The 20,554-nt window shown below is 34.9% G+C and overlaps 1 protein-coding gene across 1 annotated transcript; it reads right to left on the bottom strand.

Annotated features, from left to right (window-relative positions):
• Positions 1 to 4,636: 4,636 nt before the first annotated feature.
• On the bottom strand, positions 4,637 to 12,889 carry LOC149236201 (transcription factor TGA2.3-like). Its single transcript, XM_089372331.1, has 11 exons — positions 12,100 to 12,889; positions 11,473 to 11,570; positions 11,172 to 11,245; positions 10,823 to 11,035; positions 9,906 to 9,971; positions 9,733 to 9,792; positions 7,808 to 7,885; positions 7,599 to 7,656; positions 5,961 to 6,232; positions 5,483 to 5,731; positions 4,637 to 5,288 (listed from the first exon to the last, which is right to left on the bottom strand). Exons 1-11 carry the CDS (start codon positions 12,201 to 12,203, stop codon positions 5,142 to 5,144), a joined length of 1,419 nt encoding a protein of 472 aa, XP_089228457.1. The 5' UTR covers positions 12,204 to 12,889; the 3' UTR covers positions 4,637 to 5,141.
• Positions 12,890 to 20,554: the final 7,665 nt, after the last annotated feature.

Raw genomic sequence — 20,554 nt, 5'->3', positions numbered from 1 at the left:
GTGGTGTAGACCAATTGGTTTGAATGAGGTTTAGTCCCCGCCGAGTGGTCGAGTTAAAACCTCATGGGGGGGGTTGGGATGGAAGCCACTCTGGGAGAATTAAACTATCCCAAGGAGCATCCAAGCTTAATGGAGCCTCACACAAGCCTAGTGATAACATATCATTGTGGATTGACAGTTTAGTATTCAAATCAATTCAAGGAATTACCGTGGATATTTTTAATGAATTAAACTATCCCAAGGGGCATCCAAACTTAATTGAGCCTCACACAAGCCTAGTGATAACATATGGGTTGATCGTTTAGTATTCAAATCAGTTCAAGGAATTACAATGGATATTTTTTAATCTATAAATACACTTTGTTATAATACCATGGGCCAATACCACATGCCGAAAAACCATAGCTCACTTCATATGACACTTGTTCATATGACATTTTTTTAACTAATCAAATTTAAAAGGGATTAATATTTGATTTGTGTGTACCATGAATAATCTAAAATATTATGTGCAAGTTAAATCTCTACCATCCACTTAATAATTATGGATAATTAAATTAAAATTCTAGATATATTTTCTAAAATAAAAACTCCTTAAAACTTATCTCCTCTTCTAACTTATTATACATCACTCATCACAATCTTTTAAAATATATTTTTCCATAATCTAAAATCTTCTCACCCAATTTGGTTGAATAAATTTCAAACTAATTCCAATATCTAAAACTTTCATTGTTTAAACTTGAATACAAAACCTACCCAAAATATTAATCATTAACTCAAAAATATAAATTTTTAATATAAAAAAATTTAAAAAATCAAAAAGTCACCTAACATATTGCTTTCTATAGTTTTAAACAAAATAATAAAATTTACACATTCATAAGCATAAATAGTGACTTAAAATTAAATTAAGCATAGTTATTAGATTTTAAGCAAATAGACATAATTATAAAATACAATAAAGTACTAAAATTGAAAAAGCATAAAATATTTGACATTAAAATATATTATTTGTTTATTTAATAAATGAATAAATATTATTAAAATATTTAGTTGATATAAAATTTAAAATATAATATTATTTGTTTATTTAATAAATAATTAAATATTATTATAATATTTATAATTAATATAAAATTTAAAATATAATTATTAGATTTAATATTATAGTTTATATTGTCTCGAGAGCATCTTAATTAGCTATCATAGTAATGTGAAAGGGAAAGATCCGAAAGAAAAACTCTGAGATTCCTCTTATATATATATTAAAAAATCATAATTATAATATGCCATTTGAAGTGTTAGAAAAACTCTTAGATTCCTCTCATATATATAGATATATATATATATATATAGATATATATATATATATATATATTAAAAAATCATAATTATAATATGCCACTTGAAAAGCAATAAAATATTAGAAAATCAAAAAGCATGATATTGATCTTATATTAAAATATATAAAGTATATATTTTATTATATATTTATGAAAACCAGCTAATGATATTGATTTTATATTAAAATATATTATTATATATATTTATGAAAACCAGGTAATAATATATTTATAAAAATAGCATTTGAAAAAAATTGTTAAAGGATTAAAACATATGGAAAATACAGGTTATTATAAAAATATTTTTATTAGTTTATCCTCTATTTATATAAAATAAATAAACTAATTTGAAAAAAATATAAGGTAGAAAAAATACAAGTTAATATAAAAATATTTTTATTATCTAAAATTAAGTATGTATTGAAATATGAATGAAGTAATATATATTTATTATAAAAACATTAATTTTAATTTTAATACCATATTAATAGTACCATTATATTATATTAATTTTTTCATTAAATTAAAGAAAAAAATCTTGAAATAAACATCCACAGATCTAGCTCCGCATTTCACAGTAACAACAAATATAATTCTACATTCACTGTATACAAAAACAACAAATATAATCCCTCATTCCATTGCATACAATTGTATACAACAAATATAATCCTTCATTCCATTGCATACAAAATTATATGTTAAATACTAACTCCTTATTTCACTGTATACAAACCTACCTGTTAAATATTAAAAAAAAGTTATAAAATAAATGTGGCACATAAAACATAGAAAAAATTAACCTACATGTTAAATATTAAATAATTATAAAATAAATGTGACACATAAAATATAGAAGTCTTTGTTCTTTAACTTAGGTTAAAAAATATCCGTTTTTCAAAATAGTTAAAAGAAAAATTAAGATTTTCTAAATAGTTAAAAAATAAGTATCTGTTCTTCAGAATGGTTAAAAAATAAGTTTAAAGTTCTTTAAAATGGTTAAAAAGTAAGTATCTGTTCTTAAAAATAGTTAAAAATCTGTTCTTTCGAAACAATATCACCTTTAAATTGATACAATAAATAAAAATGATGTAAATTTATTAATTTATGCATTACATATAAAGTTATAATAATATTTTAACTTTATACTAATATTTTTTTAAATATAGTTGTAAAAAAATTAAAATACTTAACCTCCATCAAAAACTCCTATCTTGTATTATCTTTTCACACTAGCCTTACGAGCCCCCGACTTCATTGGGGAGATGAAATTCCGAACACTTTTCACAGAAATTTCTCAAAACATAAAGAACCATGAATACTTTTGTATTCATCAAATTTTTATATCATACTATATAATGTTAACAGACACCTTTATATTAGTACATTTTATAATGTTAATATCCCTTCAACCAAATCTCTTATTAATATCTTCACCAGAGAAATAAGAATATGCTGAGAACACACAATATATACCACAGCATAATATTAACCTAAAAAACAATGCAGTTCATTTCTCTGGGCTTGCCATTTCCAAATAACTTTATTTCCACATAACAACTTATTTATTTATTTATTTTGTTGTTAAGGAACCCTATACAGATTTAATTAAATACTTGATGTTAACAGTAATATTGACATTCAGATATTTTTTCGCAAGGGGCCAAATACAAATTATCATTTTCCACGGAGAATCTTTAACAAAAAATTTCAAATAAAAATAACACTACTCAAAATGCACAATATGCAGGGATATCAAGGTTATGAGAGTACAAATAAGTCCAAATTCAACTTGAATCAACCGCAACATTGGAAAGAGATGTCTACATATAGTAGTTTGTATTTTAATGTCTGAACTTTTCCTTCGAATCTATATTAGTTGAGATAGTGAAGTTTTATAGTTCAAACAAATTTTTGTTTTCGTCTTTTTACTACACATGCACCCAACCAAAGGGTTGCGCAGTGGTCCTTGTCAAAGGAATTGAAAATAGCAGTTAATAGTTCATGGAAAGTCAATCATCTACAAGGTTCAAGCAATAATCTAATAGTTAATAGTTACTATGCAATCTGCCCTGGCCTGCAGCGAGGCACACGCAATGTGTATCCAGCAGCTTGGGCCGTTGGTGAAAGGATAAAACTTCCTTTACATTTAAATCCAGCAGTCCCATAACCTCGTATACGATCATCCCATATAATCTCTGCAACCTCGGGTGTGTGTATGTGTATGTGGCAACTGACGTGCAATCAATCCACTAAAGTAATTACATCAAGTATTAACTACTATCTTCAATTGTGCACTTCCCATTTCCAAGAAAAGTTGTATCCACGGAACAATTTCTGCTTTAAACTAAGAGTAAATCCACTGCTTCAATCAAGCAGATAACAATACAGAAAAACCGTGTCACTCAAAATGTGTGATTCTCTAGAGGTCATTTGTGGCAGTATGATATTTCTCCATGTCAGATATTATTATAAATGCGTGCTTAGGTTTTCTTACACCCAGGATAGCAGAAACTTCTCTAGAATATGAAACTCGTCTCACAAATGCCATTTTTCTTCTCTAATTTCCGTCAAGATAGAATTTTATATCAGACTGTAAGGTTAAACACATCGTACACGTTCTCTCGAAGATACACGGTTTTTAATTTCTGGAAACTTAATCACAAACTCTCTTTTGGACATGAACTACAGTATAAAGTTGCCTTAAAAATTCACAGTAGTTTTGCCATCAAAGGTAGGTCAAGTTTGTTGGTATAAGTTTTTATTACCATGCAGTTCAAAAGGTTATCCCTCGAATTATACACATGACAAAACAAGCTCACTTACCTGAGTATGCATAGCAAAAGTATGATCCTGATCTTACCTGAATGTAGGTAAGGGCCTAATCTTACCTAAGCAAAGGAAAGGTCCTGACATTCTTATAACTGTAAAATAAATGAACTTTTAGGTTTTTAGCCATCAAATGCATTTTTCTTGAAGAGCACACAGTAGAACTTCAAATTGTAAACCTGGTATCCAGGTTTACTCAACAAAACAACATCTCCCAAACCATTGCCAATTAATGTCATACTAATGTCCCAACAGTGCGAAATTCAATGAATAAAAATACAAAGAGTAGCTCAATATCATGTCGTATTCATCATTAAACAAGGGGGGATCGAGATTTTTCTCACATCTCACAAACAAGGGAAGTATGGCTTCCCTGGATAAGAGATCGAAAGATTACTTGATTACTGCAGCCAAACAAATGATTTACGCTAATAGACAAAAAACTGTCGACCTGGTTAATATGTTACATTTGAAACCACAGAAAAAAGTTTCTTGTTCACTGAGACCCAACCTTGTGTGATTATACTGGATAATTACTTCTAAATACTTTACATTCCTATCTAGCTAATTCAAAGAAATAAAGCCTACTCAGCTTTGAAAATCCTATCTTGGATGTCAAGGGAACAGTTAGCTTAATTTCTTCAATATGAAAGGCTGAGAATTATCCCAAGACACAACTGGATTCTCAAAGGGTGATTTCAGACTTCCTCCCACAACAATGATTTAACAAGATTTCAATCATTGTACAAGAGTTATTTCAAAATACCAAGGGGCAAAGCCAAACCTCTGCATGGTTCGAAGCATGTATTCTGTATTTCATCTTCAATACATCCACCCTCGCAACCCCTCATCAACTCCATCCTGTCAGAGATGGAGAAGCTCTTTCAGGATTGCTCATAGATGTGGCTATGCCCATTGCCTAGGGCTGCAATGTGGTACAGATCAAAGCATGTGATTCCTAATAATTTAATCTCTGGGGCGTGCAAGCCATAGAGAGCTAAGGGCACGCAGACGAGAAAAGTAATCACTGATAGCAAGAAGCGCACGCGCTGCTTGGCGAGTCGTCAAAATCCTATGCATTTGCTGTAGTGTCTGTTGCCGCAAATTGTCAGCCTGTTAAATAACAAAATAAGTTAATACGAGAGAATTTAGTTAATCTTACAAAACCACATATCAAGAAATAAGTAAACAGTTACACTGTCACAACTGAAAATTTAAAAAACTGGTCAGAGTGAAGCAAAAAGAATAGAAGATAGTCTTTCGCATAGAAAATTATCTGATTTGTAGGAAGATGTTTGCCAAAGTACCTGGTGAACAAAACCTTCAAGGGTACCTAATTTTCCCATTGCCATTGCCATTTGTCCCATATAGTTCGCTACATTTCCAGAAGTGCCAGGCGGACCAAGGGACCCAGAAGCAAGAGTTTCTGCTAGAGATTGTTGCAGGGCATCCATCCCCTGTGATAAGGCATCTTCTGCCTGTTGTGATGAATGTTGCAAATTGTTAATGCCCATAAACTGGTGCTCTGTTAATGGTTCCAGATGAGTGACAAGTATCTGCATATACACAATGAAAACTTGATTGGAGCAATGTAATATCCTTCTCTTGCGCACATGCATCCAGCCTTCAGAAAGATTAATGGTTATAACTTATGTATCCTCTAATAAGATCCCTGATTCAGAGACTTCAAACATGCCTTGTATACAAATGCAATCAGGGAATGCTTGTAAAAAGCACCCATTAGTTGTAAACAGATTGCCTTTAGTTTATAGTTTCAGAACATACCTTCAGAAGTTCAGAAGGACGGAATCCTCCCATCCACATGAAGCATCTTTCTGCAGGCGTCTTCCACATGCCTGAGACCAGATGAAAGACATCAGCTTTTGCAGCTACACTCTTCAGACGAAAAATTTCATCGTAATGTCCCATGACACCTTCAACCAGAACACGCAGCTCATTGTCCCCTACATGTGAGTTCACTGCCGACCTCAGATCATTTATCTGTCGATGATGCTCATCCAACCAACGAGCATACTCCATATCAAACGCTAGAGCTCCTGAGAACGTTGAAATAAATCATAAACTTAGTTGCACAAAATTTGTGATTATCATGTCATCAGAAGACATGGTATAATGCAAAAGACAAAACTCACTTGTGTCTGTCCGCAAAACTACAACATTCATTCAGGATGGAAAAAAAATTGCAGCCACAAGAAAAATCCTTTAACAACTGTACATTTTTTATGTCAGAATGTTACCAAACTTAGTACTGCCAGATTCCCAAAACAATTAACACATGCATGCTAAAAAGACAGACAGGGCTGTCAATTGGGGTCTACTTGTGTGATTAATACAAGAAGTTAACCTCTCCACCCTCGTTCAAATCCTGCTTGTGACATGTTTGTCCCTTGTAGGCCAATTTGTGCAGGCAATGTAACAGCAATCTCACTCTTGCTTAAGTGCTTAAGGGTGTAACAAGATGTTTCAAAATATTTAAGCCACTAAGAAGTTAGCTCAATGGATAGTCACCAATGTTTTTGGGTATTCAGCCAATTCCATGCTAACAAGTGCCCAGTTTGAATCCCTTCAGGTTAGGCAGACTAGTCTACATCAACTTGCTTACTAGTGATGCCATCCACAAATGCAGGGAAGCATTCCTTGGGTTTCTTCTTGAGGATTTAGTTGGAAAAAAACAATACACCGACAAGTGCCTGTCACATTAAAGCCTGTGCTGTGCCAAATCATTTCATTTGACTGCATAAAACAGAAGAAATGTACATGACAATAACTCTATTAGCCTCTTTAACATAGTGACTTTCATTTTTAGATTTTAAGCAAACAGCAATTTGATATGTCATATTTTTAAATAAAATTGGGTGCCCCAAACCAATGAATCCCATGGAATGCAGTTCCATTAGAATGCAAGGTTATTAAATAGACTGCCTTCTTCAACAGGCATGATGTTAAGCTCTCCTATATACTTATGGTTATTAAAGGTTCTGGTGTCGATATCAGGTAAAACAAGAAGGATTCATTGAAAATCTGTCTTCATCAAATCTAGCATCTCCTCTGTCATTTACTTCTCGAAGTCACGAGAATCAAAAGGTTCCTATGATCTATGAAAAGTCACCACTGTTGCCAAACAGATGTCAAAGGAATGCTAGAATAAAATTTAGGAGACAACTTTATTTTAGTACAAGTGTATATATGTGCAAAATTATGGTGTCACACAATAAGTGTGGAAAAGCTATATCTCATTTTTCTCCACACCTAGAGTATACCAGTAAATTCTCTCTTAATAGTTCAAACTTCATACAAATAGGAGAGTAAAAACTTCATTAAAAAATTATTCCAATTAGTAACAGCCATCCCAAAATAATTTAGTTTTCCTTTCAAAATCATTAGTTTAGAAACAAGGGATACCATTTCCACTCATTGAATGACTTTGATCCCCAACACAACTTCCTCCAATGAAAATTCCCTGCATAAAGAAAACAATATATGTAAATACATGTCATTTGTTTCTATAATGCTTTTTAATACGCAAACTTTCCAGAAACATTAAATTTCCAAAAGGTTGAACCACTGGTGTCTATAAAACCAAAACTATTTTAAAAAATGAAGCTTCACACCTGTTGCCTTGCACGTTGAAGCTCCTGCTCCAGCTGAGTCAGCTTTAGTCGACTACTTTCCAGCTGTTGAACATATGCCTGTCCAAAACCAGAAACAAGTCAATGATACCTCTAGTTCACAACGAAATATTTAATAAATTACTTTCTGGATTTAGAGTCAATTTATCAATCCACCAAAATCTAATTGCATTCAACTTCCATAGATACTAGTGAATTCATCAGACTAATAATCTCAACCATATGCCAACAATTGCAAACTTAAACAAAAAAAACACTTTATATAGAAACCAGAGTGTTCTTGAACTTTGACTTCCTAATACAAGATTCACTTTACTTTCTTGGTTAAAACTTTTTATAATCCAAGATTCACTTTTTAAAATCCAAGCTTCACTTTCTTAGATGCTCTTATCCTTCAAAGGGAAATTCAAATAATGCTTTCCTTCGCTAACATTTGTGGCCTTGTTTAGCTAATTACATATCTTTGTAAAATACTGATTTCTAGTTGAGTAAGAATATCAACAAAGTGTACAATGCAGACTCAACTTTTGAATTTCCCACAAAACCAAGTAACATGCTGAAATTACTCTCTGTACTTTACCCGGATGATCCATTGTCACATGAACTAACAAAGGAATTAATTAGTTAGAAATATCATTCCTCCCTTGCTCTTAGTATAACCGGCCATCAATAAGGAATAGAATGTTAGGTCTGCATAATAAGCCAATAGCTTGGTCCATTGTCCAATGTTTTTGGTCATGGCAGTTCTCTTGGTTCCATGCTATAGCTTGGAGAACAACATATCTATCTACTTCCTAAGGACCTACACTAAGGCTTATAACAAAGACTACATCAGAATTGGTTTATAGTTGCATGCAGACCTCTCTGTCTCACAAAACGACATCAGCCTATACTTGGATTATCAGAATTAAATCAAGGTGATGATATCTGCTCCACCTGGGTTCAACTCTCACTAATGTCATGCTTGCCCCTCATTGAGGCAGTTGGCTCTGTAGGGAGCTGTTTCATGTTGATGGGGCCAGGTCCAATCCCAACGCACATTTGGCAGGCTACAGATTATGTTCCCCCAGTTGCAGCTCCTTAGCTAAGATTTCCCTTCGCAAGACCACACAGATGAAATTGCTGCAATTGACCAGTAGCATTTAAAATTTTTAAAAATTATAATGCATGTCTCCTTAGCACAGATTTGAACTAGCATAGACCCGTCTTAACACCAGATATATTAGTCCCTGAGAGAGATTTAAAAAGCCCAGGTAGAAACCTCTCACCCATGTTACAGATATAGAGGTGTAACAACTCTTCCACCTGGGCATGCATAAGTGGCACATCTCCTTCACCTAGCATACATACATGACACGTCTCTTGTGTAAGATCACCTTGCTTCTCCTGGTGCCACTACTTTTGGCAAAGGTTTGGAAATCCAACAGTAAACCACAATGAATACTGCAGTTTAAGTTTGACAAATGATCTATTTTATATTTGGCTGAATTTTGGGGAGCATTCTAGTTAGATCTTTTAACAATTATGTAGATATGGCTATTACATATTTTTAGGTCATGTGAAATAATCCCAGGAACATTATGTTGCTAGAATTCAACAGAGATTTCTAATGTTGTTAAGCAAGTAGAGAGTTGGATAGGACTCTGTTCTCTTCCACCAAATATCTAGCAGCATGTCTACATTTCCAAAGGAAAAGGGGGTTTATGCTCAACTGTAAGATCTACAGTGCTAATGAGATAATGAATCAATAAAAATAATTTCGACACAATACAAGTGTTGTTTTAACTTTATTGGCTCTTATTCATACTCATATATGCGACAATTTTGTTAACATTGTAAATGTGCCCTAAGAAACATTTTGATGCTGAAATAAGACACTGTGAAGATTAAACACAGTATATACTCACTTTTTTTCTCAAACGACTTTTTCTTGCAGCCTCACGATTCTGAGCAAGCCGGCGAAGTGTCTGCATCCAAAAAAGAAATAAACAAAAAGAAAGTAAATACTTATTTTCCACATCTCAGTTTCTCTGATAAACCTGCAAAAGAAGTACAAGAGATGAGATGGCAAAGTCATGACCTTCTGATCCCCATTTTTGTCCTTTGTTCTATCAGAAGAGTCACCCCCATGCCGAACAAGGTCCATCTGAATACACAATTAAAGCCAAAAGAGAAAGAAAATACAAAGTTTTTACATTATTTGATAAGATAAATCAATTTACGAATCTTACAAGCAAAAATATAACAGTAAAAAACTGACTAGACCCTAAAACAGTTCATATAATAGCAATTGAAATGTAGCTTGAGAATATCCGGAAATTGTGAGCATGGACAGAGTAGTGGTTTTCTACATCTTCTCCCATTGTAAGCTAAATTCTCAAATTTCTTATCATAGATTTTTCATTAAAAAAACCATTTTTATTGAATTAGAGTCATTTTGCCATCACTGATACTTTAGGTGACTTTGATTAGCTACTTTCTAGAAAATTAAGTTTCGGCCTTTTATGTTGATTAATGTAATAGGTATTCACCTTTTATGTTCATGAAACACTTAGTTGAATTTGGTCAAGCTAATTCATACATGGCCTTATTGACAAACTTCATCTTCAGTTCAGAATAGCAAATTTTAATACTAACTGCTATGTTATTTAAACTTAGCTCTTTATCTATCAGTCTGAAGCAACCTTGTATCTTTTGCAAAATCATGACCCAGCCATAACATTTAGCACTTGATTTGCAGACTTCTATAATTTTTAGCTCATTAGTTCGCTGCTCCAATCCAATCACCAAGATAATCAAAGAAAAACTAAAGCACCCATCTCCGGCCTCTGAATGCTACTCTCAGGGAAAACATGAGCAGAAAGAGAGTAGCATCATCATCTTTGAAATCGAAACATTGAGGGATATTGCGAGTCTCCAAATGGCAACATAAAAATTCGTCTGAATCAATTCCTGTAATTGTAGACTCTCATGTCGTAATAAAGAATGGATCTTCACCTGCTGATTCACTTTCTCATCAGTATCGACATCCGTAGAAGTGTCATCAGTCCGGGGGCTTGTGTCAGCCATAAGCGAATCTTCCCAAGGGTCTATCCGATTGCCCGATGTAGATACAAAACCTCCCGATTGGGCACCTCCTCGGTGAGAAGAATGATGTCGTGATTCCACACTGTTTACGGAAGGAGGGGTAAAATCGGGGGCCTGCTGTACCTGATTCTCAACACAAACAATAAATTCAGAAGCAATTAATCACATGCCTATTTCATTGACCAACAACAGAGGGAAAAATATCGATGCCCAGAGAACCCCCTTTTAAATTGCATAAAATACACAAATCGTTCCTCACCTTGGCCAAGCCAGCAATCTGTAATGCCCCAGAATGATTAATGTTGACGGCTGGTCTAGAATTCACAGCGGAACCTTAACACAAGGCAGGAAATGATGAGTCAAAACATATGCCTTCTCCTACAGATCAAGAAATATTCTCTGCTTGCTACTGTCAATGAAGAAACAGAGTCAATGAGGAGACATAGTAGGTACTGTTCGTCGCATTCTGTTTCTAAAATCTCCAAATGAAAGAACCAAAAAATAAAAGAGCTTCATTTGCAGCATGTCTACAGTTAAAGAAAGAAGTTAAAGAAACATACTCCTGCCAGCAAGACCGGCTACATCATCCTGATGAAAACCCACAGTCTGCTCAAGTTCTCCAAAATAGCCCTTGCTGGCTTCTGTTCCAAACGTGCCGCTAAAAGATGCAAGAAAAATCCTTACTTAGGTTAGCTTACAATTTCGAAGCAACTCGGTAATTTTACGATAAACCATTAGTCAACCATACATAAGATATGCTAATAAAGTATTCATTAAAACAAAGCAAACGCGTTCCTGGTCTTTAGCTCTCTTATTTCATTTGCAAAATACAAATGTCAATAAGTGTACCAGGCAAGCATTTACGGGCAGGCATTACCAAGTCGATTAGCTTACCCTTGAAATGATGACTAGACTTATAGCAGTCAAATTGATTTCCCAGAAATCGCAAAATTTGAAAAGTGGTACTGATCTAAACCCTTCAACAGACGCCATTTAAAATAAATTTCTGACAGAATCAAGCATATTTAGAGGGTTTCCACTCTCCAAAGATTACAGCTGAGGTTTTTTTGTTTAGGCAACATCATTAACAAATCCCTTTTTCATAAAAACTAGAACTTTTATTGGGAAGGGGTTTAGAAATTTTGACCCGAAAAAAAAAAAAACAGAAGATGAAGAACGAACAGTACATTGTGTGAGAGACCAGCGGAGGGACGAAGCTCTGCATGCCGAGACTAACACTTCTAACGTAAGATGCAGCCGCGGTAACCTGTTCATCTATTTTATTCGCCATTCATTCTTCATAGCCCCCTCTCCCCCGCTACAACCTCCGAATCGCACGGTCTTCGCAAGTTCCTACACTAGCGGAATCGAATACGAATCCTATTGATCCACGCAAACCCCCGAAAGTGACTCCCAGATATCTCTGTCTAATAAGGCAGAGAATACGAGGCAAGCAGGCAGGCAGCAGGCAGGCAGGCAGTCTCACTCCCCGGTCCGTTTCGTCTCAACTACCAGGCTAAACAACTGCTCCTGCATGGGATTCGAACACCGGGCGGCCTGTGTGTCGGCGAAGCAATTATTCAAAAGACAATAACGGCTAAGCGCGCGTTGTTAGGGGGGGAATCGAACCTCGAACCTCGGTGTGGTCTGCTGCTGCTGAGAGAAAAAGAAGGGAATAAGTTAAGGCCTCAGCTCTGTCTCCAAAATCGCAGCTCTCGTCCTCTCGCCCTTGGCCTGCTGCCCCGCGCGAGTTCATACCACGCTTAAAGCTGAACCCACTAATAACCAGATGGAGACGAGACGAGAGTCCGGCGTGCTATGCCTCTGTTTGTAGGAAGAATGGGCATGGGCAAATGGGTATTGGGGATTCCTTAGTCGCACGTGCGCTGTTGCTGCTGCTTCTTCTCCGGCGGGCAGCTTTGCCGGTGACGTCTTCCTCCTTCCAACTTACAAATCGCAAGCCCCAACGAGGACGAACAGGGTGCAGATAGATAGGTCACACCGAATCCCCATTAAATACTTGGAGAAACGTGTGGGCATTTAGGGCCCTCGATTCGCGAACTCCGACCCATCTCATCCGTCCATCTGCATTCAATGCTCCATGGCTATGCCAGTCATACGATGCCCCCATGACCATGGATGACAGCATCACCATGCAAGATAAAAGAGCGGACTGGTGAAATAGTAGCCGCCGCACGTACCAGGGGGTACTTCGGGCTCAACCATGGTTACGTTCCTGGGGTTTACGTCGCTTTCAACCGGCGTTTGGTGGATTTTCCACTCTTTCCCTTTTTTTATCCCAAGCATTTTATGTTTTACGCCTCCCTTGTTTTCACCGTGAGTAAGTTTTTTTGCAGCGCCTTTGTCGTTTAGTCCTTGTCTCTCATGTGTGGTGGGGTCGTTGAGATTGAATGGGAAGCCTCTAGGGAATGCAAGAGTGCAAAGCTGGAGGATAACAAGAATTGCACTGTGATGGAATAAGTCGTGGATGAGTTTCCAGGGTGGCTTTGCTGGTAATTTTTGACCGGGCAGCCATCTATGACCACAAAGTACCTACTTGGGAATGAAAGCAAAAGGAGAGTAACTTGGTGTTGGTACTAAATACCATCTCAAGTTTCTCATTCCTGTTTAATAAATTTCATATATACAATTATAATTATCAATATATTTTATTGGGAATTATAGAATTTTTTGGAATTATAAATATTTTAAATTTATTATATAATTGTAATTATTAATTTATATATTTTTGGTAATTATAGATATTTACTTATTATAATTTTAATTCATATATAATAATTAGAGTAACTTTGTTAATAATATTTTTGTAACTTGAAAAGTCGTTAATTTTAAAGTATTTAAACACTTATGCTTTGACTATTTTAATTAGTTGAGAAGGTTGAAAAGCATACTTGAAACTCAAAGCATTCAACCACTTCAATTAGTATTTAGAAAGTTGAAAAGTCGTACATGAATCTCAAAGCATTCAACTACATGAATCTCAAAGCATTCAACCACTTCAATTAGCACATCATTATTAGTGCATATATGAATCTCAAAGCATTTAAACACTTATATTGTGACTATTTTAATTAATTGAGAAAGTTGAAAAGTCGTACGTGAATCTCAAAGCATTCAAACACTTCAATTAGCATTTAGAAAGTTGAAATGTCCTACATGAATCTCAAAGCATTTAATGCATATATATTTTAATTATACAAATCTCTAGATGTTTGGTTGGCAAGTAGATACCTTCGAGTTGATCTATCTGGATTTAAAATCTCTAAATGTTTAAAAAGATCTAATAATATGTATATATATTCTAAATTCATATGAGATTCAACACTTTAACTATCACATCATTATTAGTGCATATATATTTTAACTATACAAATCTCTAGATGGTTAAACAAATCTAATAATGTGTATATATATTCTAAATTCATAACTAATTGTTTACACGGTTTGGTTAGTTTGGTATATGTTTTCCTCATAAAATACATAAATAGTTTGGTATATGTTTTCCTCGTAAAATACATAAATATAATGAGATGACTTATGCCAAATGTCAAGTGAATTTTGACCACAATATTTACTATTCCCTCCTAAGTAGTTGTAAAATGCTTATTCACTTACTTCATGCTTTGCATTGTTTCTTTTTGAGATGTTTCTATGTTTGGATTTACAAGTAGGAATCCAAATCTTATCTTTATTATATCATATTGTCATTGTTGTATTTTTTTTAATATTATATTGAGTTTACTTATATTAAGTGTCATGCTAATGGAAATATACAATACACATATACATGAACATTAAAATAAACATGATGAGTTAAATTATGTATAGTTGTAAAATTGTATAATCTTCTTGTTTGTTATTATATATTGGTTGTGAATCTAATTACATACATTCCAACAAATTTTCATCTTTCCATCAATACCAATGTCCAATTTTCATCTTTCCACCAATACTAGTGTTCATCAAGTTAGTGGCTCTCATATTAGTATAATGGTTGATTAGTTGTGGGATAAATATTCATACTTACTCAACCTCTCCCTCTTCTATGAGACATGTTGTGTAAAGGTGTGGGTGGTAGTAATAATAAACAATGGATAATGCAAACTTGGAAACTTGGACACATTGTGTTTGACGTCTTGGAAAATATCTATGACTTCAAATTATGTTCCAACATCTTGGCATAGTTGTTTCTCCTTTCCTTTGTTCTCTTAAAATTAGATCAAATAGTGGTTTAGATAATAAAAATATAATAAATTGTGAGATACATTTATGTTTGGCATCTTTGAATGATTTTTGCAACTTTATTTGTATTTGACATCATGAAATACTTTGCTTTCCTCTTCTCTCTTTCTTCTAGTGTAAATTAAACTAGAGAGTGTCAATTTCACACATTTATCTTTTAACATGATGGATGTATGTGTGTGTGATAATAAACATTTGAATATGACGTGTTTGGCATTTTGTAATAGGTTTTTCTCCTTTCCTCTATCTCATTTTGCAAAACATAGCAATAAAAGGATGTGTGTTTGTTTGATATAAATAGTCACAATCCATGTGTTTGGCATCTTGTAATAGTTTCAATGGCTTAGATAAGCAAATAAATTATGAATAATTTCTACCACTCTAAAATCTCCTCCTCTCTCTCTCCTCTTAAAATCACAATGCTCTCATCTCCACTTTAAAATAACATCTCCTCTCACTCTGTAAATCAAAATATATACAATATTAGCAATTACATGAATATAGTGTAGAAAGAAAACATATAATAGTAAGTCACACATGCTAATGTGCATTCACACTTTATAATAAACACAAATTTAAAAATTCTCTATCAATCATCGTTGATATTCCTTAATGTAACTTCATTTCTATATTATAGTCTAAACGTTCTACAGTTTTTCCATTTCCCAAGTATATTTATGATGATTTTTGCCAAAATCAGGCCAAAAATTATTGTAATGATATATTTGAGTTTTTAAATATGTACAGGTTGAGTGCCTCAACAAGTTTTTAAGGCTCTAAATCCATTTATGCATTCAAAATGCAATTCAAGATACAAAAATCAATTATCTCAACAAGAATTGTGTTGTTGAATTCCAACGAAAAGGGAAAAAACATAGAACAGTGAGACTTTGCCTCATTGTCTATGACTTACAAGGTTGAATATGTTATGAATAGTTTCTAGCACTTTAAAATCTCTTTTCTTCTTAAAATTATAACAAAAGACAATGACATAGTTACATTTATTCACTCTGTAATTTAGAAAGGAGGAAACTATTCATAGTAAAGTGCAACATAGTAAGACAAATACACTGCATAATATGCACGAAGATTTAAAGAGACTCTATTGAGCATCTATCATTTTCTTTAATATAGGCATCAAAAAACACAATCTAGTTTAGCAACAATATTTATTATCATGCAAATTTTGTTTACCTATCATAGTAAAGTAATTTAGTAGATGCTTATATTAAAGAATATAATAGATGCTCAATAGCAATGATAGTTTTTTCCAGAGAAAAAGACATGTAATTCCATTCACAGAAAATGAGTGAACTTACGTTATGATTATACACTTCAAGAGTGTATTCAAATAAATCCCATCATTGATATATGTGAAGCATATTAGGGAATAAACTATCTAAAGAGATAAAGTCCTTACAAATTTTTCAAACAATTCAAAAACTAGAAAGTTTGTGCTTACAACATATAAACAGTGATAGAAATTGTTCATGTGCAAGAGAAAAATATCAATACAAACACTATGTAAAAAATTGTCTCGAGCATATAAGTGGTTGACCATATGCTAGAAAGAGAACCTTGTCTTATGCATTAACTAACCATGTGCAAATCCTCATGGGATAATAAAATTAGCACCACCTTAGCAGTATACTTGCTTTGTCCAACCAAAAATCTATCATAAGTGAAATTTACATAATTTGTCCAAGGAATGGAATTGTAAGAAAATGTCTACGCATTATTTGTGTTGCAGCATGAAACAAAAACCAACACACAAAAATATGAGGAAACTGTGTGGAGACTACCCTTAAATTGTCAGTGTAGATCTGAAACTGTCCCTAAAGGGTTGGTGGAAGACCTAAAAAAATTGATCATTTTTATGTTCTATTACATTCCAAACATCCTTTTCCATATGGAGACCCCCTTTTGATAAGAGGTCTACCATGTGGTTCCTTTCCCTGTAGACATGTGATCGTGAAAAAGACATAAATGTATCATCTTTCTCATAATCTCCTCAAGAATAGGTAGTAGTAGAATGTTCTTGCATGAGATAATTCTATTAATCCAATTAATATAAAGCATAGCATCCCAAAAATATGAATGTGAGTGCATCCATTTTCAAGTGCAAACAAGAGAAAAAACATGTCAAAAGTTCCACTTGATTATTGGTCCTGGAGCCCAAACCCATTTTGACATTAAACTTGTGCTCTGTAGAAAGGTATAATATAAATCATCCACCATTGTTTTTTCCATTGTTAGAAGAGGCCCCATCAAAGTAAGCCTACGACTTTGATGTGGCAATACATTCAGGGATAATCACTATGGGCGCCACAATTCCTTTATCATGTGGGTAGTGGCTAAGGATAGCAAGAATCTCATCTTCAATATGATTGGGGACATAGATCTTATCCTAAAATATCATTTTATTTCTAACCAATCATACCCCCAAAAGAAAATCTTTGAAAGGCTGACAACAGGGATTGGAATGCCATAAAAGCCTCGCATCATCTAGATCCCTCCCTTCCCACAATATTGAGTGTATCAAAGCAGCTCTACAAATATTCCATACTTGAATAACGAAAGGACATGCCATGAATAAGTGGTTAGAACTTTCTCCTCCTTTTACCATAAAGTGCACCAGCTCAACCCTATCATGAACCTTCTTTGTAGAGCATGCCATGTAGGTACCTTTTTTTACATTAGATACCACATAAACTATTTAGATTTAGGAGGACATTTTGCTTTCCATGTCGCCTTCCACCACCATGTTTGCACCACCTTTACCCTATCCCCCAATAGGAAAAGGTAGCACATGCTTGGAGAATAGGATCCAATAGGGGAAATGTTCCATATGACTTCGTCAGGCATTTTAATTATCCCGATGTTCCCATCAAATAGGGCTTGAATATAACCCTACCATAAACCCCGATAAACACCTACCAAACCTAGAGCCTCAACAAAGAGCCATCCCTGCCTCCAGATAGAAGTAGAATCATGGTCAACAATATGAGCAAGTTTAAAAATACCTCTATCTCTAATCATATGAGTAATTTCATTTGGAAAAATATGTCTCAAACTAGAACTGGGGCAAGGATCAATGCTAAGTTGAAACGTGTCCCCCAAGCTCACCCTTTAGCTAGGCTAGACCATTTCCAGTGATATAAAATGTATTTATTACAACCATCCAGATAAAAAAATGTTTGATCTGGGATTGTCTGGACTTCTAATCCAGAATTCCAAAGATCTGGGAGCAATGTACTTATGAAAGACCACAATCGTCCACAAACTATGAGTAGAAATCAATCTCCATCCACATTTTGTTGCCAAGGCTTTTGAGAAAAGAAATAATTTCTTTAGGTATCAACCTCCCAATGATTTAGGAAGAGAAATAGTTTCCCATTTACCCATGGAAAAGCCCCCAACTCTTTTTTCCATGCCCATAGAAAATTTGAGCAAAAGTTTCCAAATTTTCTCCAAAACACATTTAGGAATCCATGCCAGAGATGCCCAATAAATCAAGATAACTTCCAACACAAATTTTATCAGTACCAAACAACATGCACAAGACAACCATCTATGACACTAGATGATCAAATGTTTTTCCACCTTAGTTATGAGCTAGAACCCATCTTCTTTACCATAACAATTTGGCTACGAGTGAAAGCCCAAATATTTCAATCCATTCTCCATCGGTTGAGCCTCATAAGGGAGAACCTGGGAGATATGTTGTATCTCTATTTCTAAGAGGTTATGGTGGGAAATAGTAGAAATAGAGGAATTGATAGGCATTCCCATGGCTCAACCAAAGATAGACATAATCTCTGCAAGTACAAAAATCTCCCTTGCATCACCATTACAAAATATAAGAATGTCATCAACAAAAAGAAGGTGTGCGATGGCCAACGCAATCGTGATAAGAGAACCATGGAAAGTTCCCACCCTTTTTGACTCATTCAAGAGACGACTAGGACCTTATGCCACCAGAAGGAAAATAAGAGGTGACAAAGGGAAACCCTGACACAACCCCCTTTGGGCATGGAAAAAATGGGAAGTTGCTCCACTTATAAGAACTGCAAAAGAGACAGATTATAACCAACTCATTACCAACTTGATGAAATTTAGACTAAAGCCTAGATGGGTGAAGAGAAGTTGAATCAAAAGTCCCATCTTTGACCAGCCATTCCTAAAATCATCAAGACCGTACCTTCCGATCTAAGCTCTCTGCTACGCCTAGATTCTTAGGTTTGTACCTGTCACTTAGAAATTTGTCCCGGGCTATCGGTCCAGTGCTTCTCAGATAGTTGGAAATCGGCCCTTTTTCCCTATACAACAGTGACTGCGAAATTGATCGGGTGGGCTTATAAAAAGAAAAAGAAATACCCCCTTATATTCTAATCAGTGGTTCTTCCAATATATTGGTGTTGGTGTAGGGGCAGGTCTCCATACCCAGAGGCCTGCACGATGGGCTATTAGCTCAGCGGTAGAGCGCGCCCCTGATAATCGCGTCGTTGTGCCTGGGCTGTGAAGGCTCTCAGTCACATGGATAGTTTAATGTGCTCATCAGCGCCTGACCCGGAGATGTGGATCATCCAAGGCACATTAGCATGGCGTACTCCTCCTGTTTGTTCGAACCGGGGTTTGGAACTGAACTTATCCTCAGGAGGATAGATGGGGCGATTCAGGTGAGATCGAATACAGATCCAACTTTCTATTCATTTATGGATCTAGGCGGTCCAGGAGTGCCGGTGGTTATCCACCTCGGATCCTCTCTTCTCGAGAATCCATAATCCCTTATCAGTGTATGGATGGCTATCTCTCGGGCACAGGTTGAAGTTCAGCCTAGATGTGGAAAATAGAGCACCTAACAACGCATCTTCACAGACCAAGAACTACGGGATCACCCTTTTCATTCTAGGTTGGGTGACGGAGGGATCATACCATTCGAGCCTTTTCATGCTTTGGAGGTCCGTAGGAAACAGCAACTAATAGGATCTCCTCATTATTCCCTAAAGGAATAACGTGAAATCAAATTCTATCAATTCATTTTCCATAGGGCCCAGTAGATTGGGTCTAGTCATAAGAATAGAAGAATGCTTGGTGTAAATAAAAATAACTCCTTGTTCTTCGACCCCCCCACTACGAACAACCCTTGGATTAGTGCAACGGATGGGATGTCTTTATCCATCTCCTCACATGGGAGCAGAGCAGGTTCGAAAAAGGATCTTGGAGTGCCTGGCCCCCTACCTTCCGCCTTAGGGATTTTATATTTAGGCTTGTACCCTACTGCAAATTGATTACTTGTCCATACATCCCAAGAGTTCACACAGCGCTTGATTGGCTTTATTCACTTTATTTATCCATAGAACCCCGGTTACATATTTT

Source organism: Pinus tabuliformis, chromosome 8 (assembly GCF_031772625.1).
Source record: "Pinus tabuliformis cultivar Carrire ecotype Pingquan chromosome 8, CPIR1, whole genome shotgun sequence".
Lineage (NCBI taxonomy): Eukaryota > Viridiplantae > Streptophyta > Pinopsida > Pinales > Pinaceae > Pinus > Pinus tabuliformis.
The sequence above is the reverse complement of the archived record's forward strand: the minus strand, read 5'-3'. Positions and strand labels throughout refer to the sequence as shown.

What these genes read in the sequence shown, in the direction of transcription:
- LOC149236201 (XM_089372331.1), bottom strand. Translation starts at nt 12,203, where the DNA reads ATGGCGAATAAAATAGATGAACAGGTTACCGCGGCTGCATCTTACGTT. An exon ending in GTCCTTCTGAACTTCTGAAG is followed by an intron (nt 5,732 to 5,960) that starts GTATGTTCTGAA and finishes GTGTATATGCAG; the next exon opens with ATACTTGTCACTCATCTGGA. An exon ending in TTGAAGGTTTTGTTCACCAG is followed by an intron (nt 5,289 to 5,482) that starts GTACTTTGGCAA and finishes GTTATTTAACAG; the next exon opens with GCTGACAATTTGCGGCAACA.